Source organism: Pundamilia nyererei, unplaced genomic scaffold (genome assembly GCF_000239375.1).
Source record: "Pundamilia nyererei isolate P.nyererei 1_Seehausen unplaced genomic scaffold, PunNye1.0 scaffold00209, whole genome shotgun sequence".
Lineage (NCBI taxonomy): Eukaryota > Metazoa > Chordata > Actinopteri > Cichliformes > Cichlidae > Pundamilia > Pundamilia nyererei.
In genome coordinates, this window is record NW_005187610.1 from 236,166 (window position 1) to 247,942 (window position 11,777).

Sequence of the window (11,777 nt, forward strand, 5' to 3'; positions counted from 1 at the left end):
AGGTCCTGCCACATGAAGTGCTCTCCATTGCTCATGGCTCCACACATGCTGGAGTAATAGTAAGGGACAAAATCTTGTGGCCAGTTGAAGAAATTCATGGAGTGTCCGGACATCCAGAACCAGTCATCTCTATTCAAGGATCTGTTGGACATAGTGAATCAAAATACTGCCATTTATGTAGCCTATGGATTTTAACTGCTTTTTCACATTTTCAAGCTATGTGGTCTTTATGATGGGATAAACAAAAACCCCAAATCACTCCAAGCCTTCATTCATTTTCTTCCTCTTACCCAGTTCAGCATCATCACTATTCACTACGACCCCAATGCTGGTCCATCAAGAACTGAGTTACCATGAGGACCACTGTTGTCTTTACCCTTCAAATCTTCTCTAGCTTCACTCTCAGTCCCTGGTACTTCTCAAGCTTCCCATGATCCTCCTTCTTGGTATCACTAGGTATAGCTACTTCTATCACAACATACTATATGCATACTGTACAGTGGTCTGTCCTTCCATGATGGTTCCTTTTCTTTCTCCTCTTCCTTCTCAGGTTTCTGCAGACTGAAGTGTTCCCTTACATCAGGGGTCCCCAATCCCAGTCCACAAGGGCCAGTGTCCCTGCAGGTTTTGGATGTGTCCTTGATCCATCACAGCTGATTTAAATGGATAAATTACCTTCTCAACATGTCTTGAAGTTCTCCAGAGGCCTGGTAATGAACTAATCATGTGATTCAGGTGTGTTGACCCTGGGTGAGATCTGAAACCTGCAGGGACACCGGCCCTCGTGGACTGGGATTGGGGATCCCTGCCTTACATGATCAGTTGTGGACATCTTCCTGATTTACTCATGGATGTTTGTTGTCTCATCCTGGACAGTGGTTCTGACACTCACTAGTCCTCAGCGTCTCAGGGTGCTGGACTAAGATGAACACTTAATGCCTGGTAAAGAGCTCCTTGTCTTGATGTAAGTAGGTTTTACCTCTTCTTTTGGCCTGCTTATTATCCCAGCAGGGTATTTGAAGACCCTCAAAGCACAGGAGTTGATTGCCTGAATCTTGATCTTCCCATTCAGCAGACTTCTCATGACTTACCTTACTGTCTGAATGTTTTGCATGGTTGCAGCTGTCCTAGCGGCCTCTTCATACTTCCCATTTACCAGTGGATTCCTTGGTGCTTGCAACTATCCTTGATGTAAAGTTGCCTTCTGTTTGTATTATACCTCAGTACTAGTGCTGGGCGATATATAAAGTTGTTTTTTTTTAAATATCGATATATTTTTATACGAGATATAAGATGTGACAATATCCTTTATATTGATATAGTCTATGTTACGTTATAATTATAGTTGTGGAGCCACAAGTTTGCCTCTCTTTCGTCCACTTTTGTCTTTACGCAACGTTACTCGGCCTCGCCTCTCCTTCACTGAAGACAACTCCCCCTCCTTCCCCATCGCTTCACCTGCAGGCAGCGACAAGATGGACACGGCAAATTTCCGTTAACGAGTTACTGCGCATCGCCCCGTGTGTGGGGCTGGACAGCGTCAACGTGTTAAAAAGCTAACCACGCTAACACCATGCAGTCCACAGGGGCTGCACAGCCTAAAATCCATTCATTATGTCAAAAGTTGACAGCGCGCCTTATGTATGAATTCTGGTTGTGCTTGATGACCGCGAACTGATTTTATGTGGAACACAGCGCTCAGCAATCTGTCAAAAAATGTTTTGGTACGGAGCTGCACCGCTTGATGGATTGTCGGAGCATTACGGCTACCGAGGAGCCTCGCGGAGTGATACGTACTGTGCTTCAACGTAATTTACCGTATTGTGTGTGTAAAAGGACCATAAATGGCACCTGTTAAGAGACATGGTTACGAAGCGGATTTCAAACTCCAGGCTGTCAGTCACGCAGTAGAAGTTGGGAATAGAGCAGCTGTGAAATCTGTCTCATTATTATTATGCTCAGCATCTTTTAGTTTACATTTTGACTGCACAATTGTGAGCTTTTTGTTATGCACAAAAACAACATTGTTTTCTTTTATTTATGGAGCAATGTTATTTAATAAATGCTGATAATTTACTTTTGAGTAGTTTTTTTTTCATTTACGTATATGCTGTATGTTAATAAAAGTGCCTGTGTGACATCTGGGACACAGCTTTGACTAAGAACTCTCTTTTTGTTCTTACTTTATGGCTTTAAAAAATATCGACATATATATCTTATATCGCCATCCAGCTAAAAAAAATATCGAGATATGAATTTTGGGTCATATCGCCCAGCCCTACTCAGTACTGACAATCGTCACTCTCTTTGTTACCATTCGACTCCACTTCTCCTGTCTAAATGTTATTCTGATCTCATTAACACGCACACACACGTTCTTAACTTGCATAAGAAAACTTGAACTATGACCTTTTGAATCCTGGATGACTCTGTGTCCTCCCTGTTCATTCACTGAGTTGTTAGAAGTATCTTCTGTATCAGTACCTGCGCAGTCCCATCCAGATGTGGTCTGTGAGGGAGAAAGGAACGAGGCCCAGCAGCTGCTCCAACTCGCTTTGCTCCTGTTGGCTGTGAAGGCTGAGCAGGTCCCAGTAATAACGTCTACAGTACATCAGAGCATCAGACCAGCAGAGCCTCTCTCCTACAACCATCACGTTCCTGCCACCAAGCTGCAGGCTCACAGGCGGAGGAGGGGTGGGAGGAGTGGGTGAAGGAGTAACAGCTTCTGGTGCTGGAGAGCAAAGTTTGTTAAGTTTCTGTTGGTTTCATCCATGACTGTTTGTTTTTATTTTAGTTTAACAGGTTAAATTGTAATGTTGCAATCAGCTCCGAACCCCCCTCCCAAAAAAAACAAAACATGAACACTGAAAGCTAGAAAGTCAGTTCAATTTCTTGACTGTACAATGATAAATATGAGAAATCATATAAAAAAGAAAAAGAAAACAAGCAGCTTCCACATATGCCACTAGAAAACAAGGGCTATACCAGGCAGAGAAGCAAACACCTGCACTTCACACAGCGTCAGAGCTTTCAGAAGTGCTGGTGTGATCACACTGATGTAGCGACCTTCCATTTCATGACACTGGAATGTGTATGTTGGTGTACCATCCAATGATTCAATAATGCCACACCTGATGGAGTTGTAGAAACATCAAAGAGAAATATGTCACTTAAAGGGAAAAAAGCTAATATCTATTCAAACAATGTGTTGTTTAAATGGGAGAACAAATGAATAATAATAATAATAAATATTCCAGTCAGAAATCATGTCTCACCTCGGGTTTTGATTTCCATTTTGATCCAGTGAGTTCCCGATCCGAATCTCTGCCCCAAGAATCCTTTCAGAACAACAGTCCTGTCTGTTGATGATGGTGACAGCACTGACTTTATACACGGCTAACAAGTCTACTCTCCACCAGGGATTTTTTTCATCTAAAGTGTGGGTAAAGCCTGCACCGTAGATGTTTCCATTTTTGTACCCATCAACAGCTTTGGAAGACAGATATGGTGACGAAGTCGATGACTGTACTGTTGGCTTGCTTAAGGCCACGTTTGAAAGCGGCTCCACTAAAGTGTTAAAAAGAACAAACAGGTACGAATCAGTATCAGGCAGATGTGTTTCCATAGATTAAATCCAGTCACTTAAAGCTCTACCTGCTGGGGCAGCATACACCTCCACTTCACACAGGGTGAGAGTCTTCTTCTGTCCAGGAAGAAACAAGTTCACAAAGCGACCCTCCATGCTGCCTCCATCACACCAGTATGTGTAGGTTTTACCCGCGTTGATATGTGAGATGGAAGCACACCTGACAGCAGAGAGTGTGGGGGCAGTATTATGTTAGTAGTATGGGCCTCATGTTGAAATAACATGACTCAAGGACTAGAAAATAATCTTCTTCTCTCTTCATTCTTGATGGCCAAAATGAACACACTTTATTCTTATAAGTTCTTATAGGTTTTCAAACCCCTCCTTGCAGTTTCTTAGCTTCTGCTTGGCAACTCAAAGCTTCAGCTCCCTCCACAGAAAAGTTTCTTTGTTTTTTATTTAACTGTTGAAAAAGGTGGGATTGAAAGACATTGAAGTCCCCCCAGCTTTTAAACCCAGCATTTTATGTTTAAAATGACACAGAGTGGTATAACAGAGCTTTATATATATTTATATTTTATATTGGTAAATAGTGAATCATTTTTATTCTTTTCTCTTACTCTTTAAAATATACGATTCAGTCAAAGAAGCTGTATTGAGAAAATAATGATGGACAAAAACAGAATTTTACAGCAAAAAAGTAAACAGAAGTATGTCTATGTAACTGGATTAAAATGGATTAAATTTAAATGTGAGAATAATAAAATCTAATAGAAGAAAGATTAACTGAATAAAACACCAAAGTGAAGCATATTTATACGTAACTGAATATTCTAATGTAATGCTATTTTCTATGTGTTCCTCTTGTTCATGAGAATCTTTCATCTGTTTATTTATTTGTTTCTTTTTGTATTATTTCAGATATTACATTATTTGTAGACCAGTATGACAATGTCGAGGGCAAGACAGGCAATTTGAGAAAAAAGAGGATAGAAATAGAGATGCTCTTTTACAGTTTGAAAGAAGGCAATTGAGTCTAATAATAGATTAAATGCTGTTGTGGCAGAGGTGTGGTCTGTGGCTCCATTACACAGGAGGAGTAGCAGGCTTGAGGTGTAGTGCCAGAGAGCTTGGCTGGGCAGCTGCACCTCAGTTTGTGATGATTCTCTCACTCTTTTCAGTGATGCCGGGACCTGGAGAGAGGTAAGCTGGTAAGCTTTCCAGCCATAGACTGTACAGTGGCGCAAGACACATCCTCTGTTCTTCGTAAAGACCATTAAAAATCACACCAAAGTGTCCAGAGTCGTGACTGCGATAACAAAGTCGTGCAGAAACCAGTGTCATCATGTCGGACCTGCAACCTGCGCTACCTCCCTAGCCGGTGCAATTGCCCATGCAGATGCTAACAGAGATGGCACAGAGACAGCAATTAAACAGACTACAGGACCAGGCCAAACACCAGACGCAGGTGTTGAAGAGGCTGCTCAGGGTCACTGTGGCTCTGCCCCTCCTCTGTTATCAGTGACAATCCCTTAACCCTAACTCTAAACCGAGGTGTTCTTGAAGGCTTTCCAGTTGCAGCTGTTGCCCACTAACCTTTTTTTTCTGATCTGCCTAAAGGCAGCACCCGACCCACAGAGGGCTGCACAAACACTGAAGCAGGAGTGCAGGCAACCAGGACACCTGACAGGGCAGTGTATGAGGACCGCTGGCTCCGGTGATTTGGTCAGTAGAAGATTTTCCATTAGAGCAGTCTCGTGATGACACCCTATCCTCAGCCTTTGACCAAGTGAAATAAACCGATTGTCACTTGGTGCACCCTTAAGTTTCATGGACCTACCCACAGTTCATATTGATGAAAGACAGGCTCTGCTGCAGGGGTGGACAACTCCAGGCCTCGAGGGCCGGTGTCTTGCAGGATCTAGCTATAACCCTGGGTCAACACCTGAATCAAATGATTAGTTCATTACCAGGCCTCTGGTGAAATTCCAGACATGCTGAGGAGGTAATTCAGCCTGCAGAGACGTGAGGAGGTTGTTATCAGTCGAATACGAACGGGCCACTGCTTTTTAAATGGTACTCTTTATCGGATAGGGAAACATCCGACTGGGTTGTGTGATGGGTGCACTGATATGGAGACGGTTAAGCATGTACTCCTTAGTTGTGGGAAGTATGTAAGTCACAGGAGGGTGATGTGGGGTGAACTGAGTGGTGGAAGGGAACTTACATTTGAACAAGTGGTTGATAAGTTAAGTCATGGTGAAGGGAAAGTGGTGGTTTTTCGTTTTTTGAGAAGTACTGGTCTCATCAAGAGGATCTGAGGATTCAGGAGTGACGGACGGTTAACAGCCAGGAGATGGCAGTAATGCAACAGTTTTGGATGCAAGCTGCCGTTAAACTTGACTGAAGAAGAAGAAGAAGAAGAAGGAGAAGAAGCGGTAATTCAGCCATTTAAATCAGCTGTGTGCAATAATGGATTGCATTTATATTGTGCTTTTCGAGACCCTCAAAGCTCTTTACAATTCCACTATTCAGTCACTCTCACATTCACACACTGGTGGAGGCAGCTACAGTTGTAGCCACAGCTGCCCTGGAGGAGACTGACAGAAGCGAGGCTGCCATATCACACCATCGGCCCCTCTGGCCAACACCAGTAGGCAGAAGTGTCTTGCCCAAGGACACAACGACCGAGACTGTCTGAGCCGGGGCTCGAATCGGCAACCTTCCAATCACAAGACAAACTGCCAATTCTTGAGCCACGATCGCCCCGTAGTTATTATTATTTATTACTTAGTTGCTTAGTTACTTTTTAAAAACATGATGCACAACCTGAATACATAATGAAGCAATAGACCTTTCAGCCCAATTCTATTTTTGAATCAAATGAAAAAGTCTCTTTTAAAAACTTGTTTTGTTAGTTTTAATCTTTTGATTTTATGCACATTCCATCAAGAAAAAAGTCAACTATATGCAACTGTCTTTGACTTGAAGAAATTTGTTTAACCTCTAAACCTATTTTCTGCATATTCTAGCATATAAAATATTTTTTAGTGTGTGTTATAACCTCAGGATAAAAATGTTTGGAAACTCAAGTGCCAATTTTAGGACGTTTACTGATCACTTTCAGAAACAACCACAGCTAGTCGCAACACATACAGGAAACTGTTTCTCACGTAACGTTCCGGCAGGGAAAACCCTGAAAAACCTCTGAAGGTTCAGGGGTGCAACGCCTCCAAACATACATTAACAACAACACTGTCTATAACAGTGTGTACTCTCACTCTTTCAAATAGATGCAAGTAAAATAACAGCAGAAGATAAATAAAATCAACACGTCCTGTCACTTTATTTTCACCAGTTTAGAACTCAAAGTAAGGTCAGTACTTCTACACTTTAAACGCTACATGGTTGTACTCCCTCCTGCACTCCATGTCATCCATTGTTGATCTGCAGGCTGATACCAGGGACATCACACGCGCTTACATCATTGTTGTTAGATACTCTCACTAACAAAATCACGGTTTAGTAATGCAGTAATGCAGTAACACAGCGTGCTTACAGGAAAGCAACAGTAATCTAATTACCTTTTTTTGCAATAGTAATCCCTTACTTTACTCCTTACTTCAAAAAAAAAAACCAATCGGATTACAGTAATGCAGGTTAATTATGGACAAAATGTTGAGGAAAAGCACTGAGTTTTTTCCATCGCATGACGGATGCAAACACTCTCAGGAGAAATGGGAGCACCTCAGTTTGAGGATAAGGCAAAAGAAGGACCCTGCATTCTCCACAGAACCAGGAGAGCATGGACCCATCCCTCACCACACCGACTAACTGCACAGAGAGAGGAGAGCAGCAGCAGCTGGGATTCTGTTACACAGGAGCACATCTAGGGAATCAATTCAGGCAAGGTATTGAAGGAGGAAGTGGCTGACGCAGACTGCAAAAGCGAGATCTGCTGCACTGAGGGGGTCTCGAATGGCAGCGATGGTATGGGGCGACTGTGGCTCAAGAGTTGGGAGTTCGCCTTGTAATCGGAAGGTTGCCGGTTCGAGCCCCGGCTTGGACAGTCTCGGTCGTTGTGTCCTTGGGCAAGACACTTCACCCATTTGCCTACTGGTGGTGGTCAGAGGGCCCGGTGGCGCCAGTGTCCGGCAGCCTCTCCTCTGTCAGTGTGCCCCAGGGTGGCTGTGGCTACAATGTAGCTTGCCATCACCAGTGTGTGAATGGGTGGATGACTGGATGTGTAAAGCGCTTTGGGGTCCTTAGGGACTAGTAAAGCGCTATATAAATACAGGCCTTTTACCATTTACTGATAACTGCTAAGATCAGCTGAAACAGACCCTCCAAACTCACATCAAGGCTGGTACCAGCAGCCTTTAGGATATCCAGTATCTTCATCTGTTCCATTCCCTGACATGTGTTCTTTGGGTTATTTCCAGAATCACAGTGATTACCCAAATAAGTAAAAAGATCTCCACACTAACACCGAGGAAGACAACAAGGGTGTAGGATGTGCTCTGTCCTTATCACCTACAACTATGTTGGAACACAAAGTAAAAGTGAAAGGTGAAAAAGTGTCCTCCTTCAATGAGAGCTTCAATGAGAGTGCCAAGCTCCAGCCCAACTAGGTGGTTTGCGGAGCGAGACTGTGCCATCTACAAGCGATCAGCAGTGAAGCGTAAACGACAGAGGTCAGGGTGTTTTCAGTTTTCCTCAAGTTCCTGCTAAAGAGCAACTTTAGCATGTCAGGAGTTGATTTTTAGGTTTCTTAGGTTTAGTTTTACATCAACTCAAGCCTTAGCTCCTTCCACAGATTTTCTATCTGGAGACTGGCTCGGACAATTGCTAGTTTGTTGAATTGGCCGTATGTCTGGTGTTCTCGACAAGCTTATTGCTGATGCTCCTGTAGCTCTTTCCAGCCTTTTGCAGTCTTGTCCCCTTTAAAAGCTCTTTGCTCTTGCCCATTGTGGTGGAGAGGTTGGACTGGACGAAATTGATTTTCTGGACAGGTGTGCTTTATACTTAACTAAGATCAGTTTTATCTGTAACTGATTAACTGATTTGTGCCTAATAGGAACTGAGTCAATCTATGAAAGCCAGAAATCTGACTGGTTTGTAGGGGATCAAATACCAAAACAATTTGTAACTTTTATATAATAGGTTTTTTATGGATATTTTGTCCACTGTCAATAAAATGAAACTACCATAAACTGGAGACTGTTAATTTTAGCAGGGGTTTAAAATTAGCCCTCAGTATGTTAGTTGTCATGCTGCACATAGTATATATCTTGTAAACTTTAACATATTGCTGTTCTAATTATTCTAAAATTAACTAACTTCTAGTCATTACCTGGGATTATTGTTTCCATTGTTCTCCAGTGAGTTTCCTATTCTGATCTCAGCTCCATCCAGTCTTTCAGCACAGCAGTCTCCTCTGTTGGTGACTTTTACAGCAGTGATTGTAAAGCTTCGCTGCAGGTCCACCCTCCACCAGGGGTTGGTCTCGTCTTCAGCCGTGTGGCTACAGAACCCATTGCTATAGAACGAGTTCCGTCTGCCATCGATGGCTTTGGACGCAGTGGCAAAGGAGAGTGTAGATGACTGGGCAGCCTCTCCTTTGAGTGCCACATTGGGTAATGGGTATCCTTGGAGGAAAACCAGTATTAGTCAGTTTCTCTAGAAGGTGCCCTGTGTGGTGATTTTAAAGATCGCATTTGGCTGTCAACATGGCCGGGGAGTCTGTGAACTACCAGGCTTCTGTATCAGCTTCAGAATAAAAATGTGATTACCGTAGTACACTTCAACCTCGCAGAGATTTAGGACCTTCCCGCTTCCTGGGAGGAACACAGTGACATAGCGTCCCTCAACAGAGCTACATGGAAAGTAAAACGTCTGTCCGCTGGGAATGTGAGAGATGACCGCACACCTGTGTATGAACAAGAAAAGAAATTGATGGAACTATAACTGACTGCAAATTTATAATGTTAGTCTGTATCACACTGTTTCACCTCACACGCTCAGGGTCACTGAAGTTTGTCGAGTTTCCAATCCAGATTTCTGCACCATTCAACCTGTTTTCAAATCCTGCTATATTAGTTATCGCAACAGCACCAATTGTATACACTCTTCCCAGGTCTACCCTCCACCACGGATCAGACTGTTGTAAAGTAAGTGTGCAGGACCATTTCTGATAGTTCTCATCTCTATTGCCATCGACGGCCTTAAAAGCAAGTCCGATGTTGTCTCCGTTTGAAGACTGCACAGCTGTCTTCTTTAGTGCCAGGTTATGAAGAAGATGACCTCAATGGGAAAAACAGACATAATTAGTCAAAATTCATAGATTGCACTGGGGGCTTGGGGTTACTCAAGATTCATTCATTTATTTGTGCACCGCAAATGTGCAAGATGACCCCATACCATTATTATTGATTATATTATATGGATCTATATCAGGGTCACTTTTTTTTTTTTTTTTTACATTTCTGATCCAGATTTCAGCAGCATACATTTTTCAATTCCACTCCACTGGTTATCACTGGAGCACCAATCCACTACTTCTAGGTCTACATTGCAGCAGTTGGATTGTAACATGGTAAATGAGCAGCATGGAACAGAGCATGTTAAGCGTAAAGGTCAGGAAGAATTCCAGTATGTTACGCACCCAGGGATACATCCTGTTTTGGGTATTTAAAGCAAGCAGTCAAATTACTTTTGCCTTTCCACAAATCACAAATTGACACTGACTGAAGACGGGATAGCGTTTTGATTCAGTGCTAAGTAATGGAGGTTTTGTAATGATAAAAATGAGTAACTATCATTTAAACAAAAAAGATTGTTTTCAAAAGAGGAGAAAAAAATCTCTACCTGGAAATGCTGCGGTTGTCATCATGAAGAAAGTTCCTGTAAACATATGCAGTGATTCTAAAAATCATATAGACGGTGAAATGAACATCAACTATTATTTAAAGAAGTAAATATTCCTCAATTATCTCTGCTGAGCGAGTCTTTTAGCATTATTTATCTCACTGTTATTTTTGTTGACTGACTAATCTGCATGAGTCAGCTCTTCCCCATCACTGCTTCTAATACATTTAATACAAAGTCCAATGTGTGTTTCCTCATTTTCTCTGTGTAAGCCAGGATATGATTAAAGGAGGAGGACGTCTGTTAATTGTGTGTTTTCACAACATAGCTGTGGTATTTGGTCTGGGTTTTGTTTTAAAGATGAAAAAGTACAAAATATCTGGAACTGATTATTTATAAGTAATACATTTAGTTGAAGACAATTTGGCTTACCAGTGAAGATCCAAATATAATCCATTCCACTATTGTCTAGTAAAAATTCTCACATCATTACCACATTAAAGAAATTACGCTAGTTACTGGTATATCCCTGCTGACTTGTAGATCGGCTTACTTCCTCTGTAGTTTCTTCAGAGTACTTCTAAGACCACACTGTACTAGTTCGTTTAGTCTGAACATTCCAGCAGCATTAGTGAGGGTTTGCATAAATGACAAGACATCCAAGTGGATATTTGCATTTTCCAAAGAAATTACTTTGCACTTTTCTAAAAAAAACATTTTGCATGGTAACACCCCTCATGTGTTTTCAGTATTAGCCAAGAAGACAAGTGTCATTAAGTACAAGAACTTTAATGACTGTTGAATCAATTTGTCATGGTACCTGGATTGTTGACCCAGTGTTCTGACTTTAGACTTTTTGTCATTGTTTTGTTTTTCTGTGTCTTTTCCTGTTTTATTGTGATAGTCTTTTTTGTCCTGTGTGCATTATGTTCAGTTTTACTTCCTCTGCTTCATTAGTTAGGTTTGTTTCCTTTTCTTCCATTATCCTGTCTATTTAAGCCCTCAGTTTGTTTCTGCTTCTGGTCACATCATCGTCTCGTCCTCATGTTTGTGTGCCCTGTTCGCTCAGTCATTTATGTACGGTTCACCTATCTTTTGTGTCGTCTCTCTGTGTTTCACACTCATCTGATCATGTCATAACTTAAATATTACCTGAAGCAGTTTCAGTCAGGTTAATTAGGTTAATTATGGACAGTGTTGGGGAGTAACGGAATACATGTACCGCCGTTACGTATTTAAGATACAAAATATGAGTAACTGTAATCCGTTGCAGTTACCGTTTAAAAAGGTGGTATTCAGAATACAGTTACTTTGCTGAAATAAA

General features: G+C 41.9%; 1 protein-coding gene across 1 annotated transcript in view; it reads right to left on the reverse strand.

The window, feature by feature from the left end:
* Positions 1–2,477: 2,477 nt before the first annotated feature.
* The window catches only part of LOC102212765 (uncharacterized), a 17,944-nt gene continuing 8,644 nt past the window's right edge, over positions 2,478–11,777 (reverse strand). Inside the window, exons 2-8 of the mRNA XM_005747958.1 lie at positions 9,598–9,889; positions 9,379–9,515; positions 8,940–9,234; positions 3,655–3,806; positions 3,276–3,567; positions 2,986–3,131; positions 2,478–2,731 (exon numbers count right to left, since the gene is read on the reverse strand). Of these exons, the coding sequence (XP_005748015.1) occupies positions 2,478–2,731; positions 2,986–3,131; positions 3,276–3,567; positions 3,655–3,806; positions 8,940–9,234; positions 9,379–9,515; positions 9,598–9,889 (1,568 nt within the window). The remainder of the gene's footprint in view (positions 2,732–2,985; positions 3,132–3,275; positions 3,568–3,654; positions 3,807–8,939; positions 9,235–9,378; positions 9,516–9,597; positions 9,890–11,777) is intronic.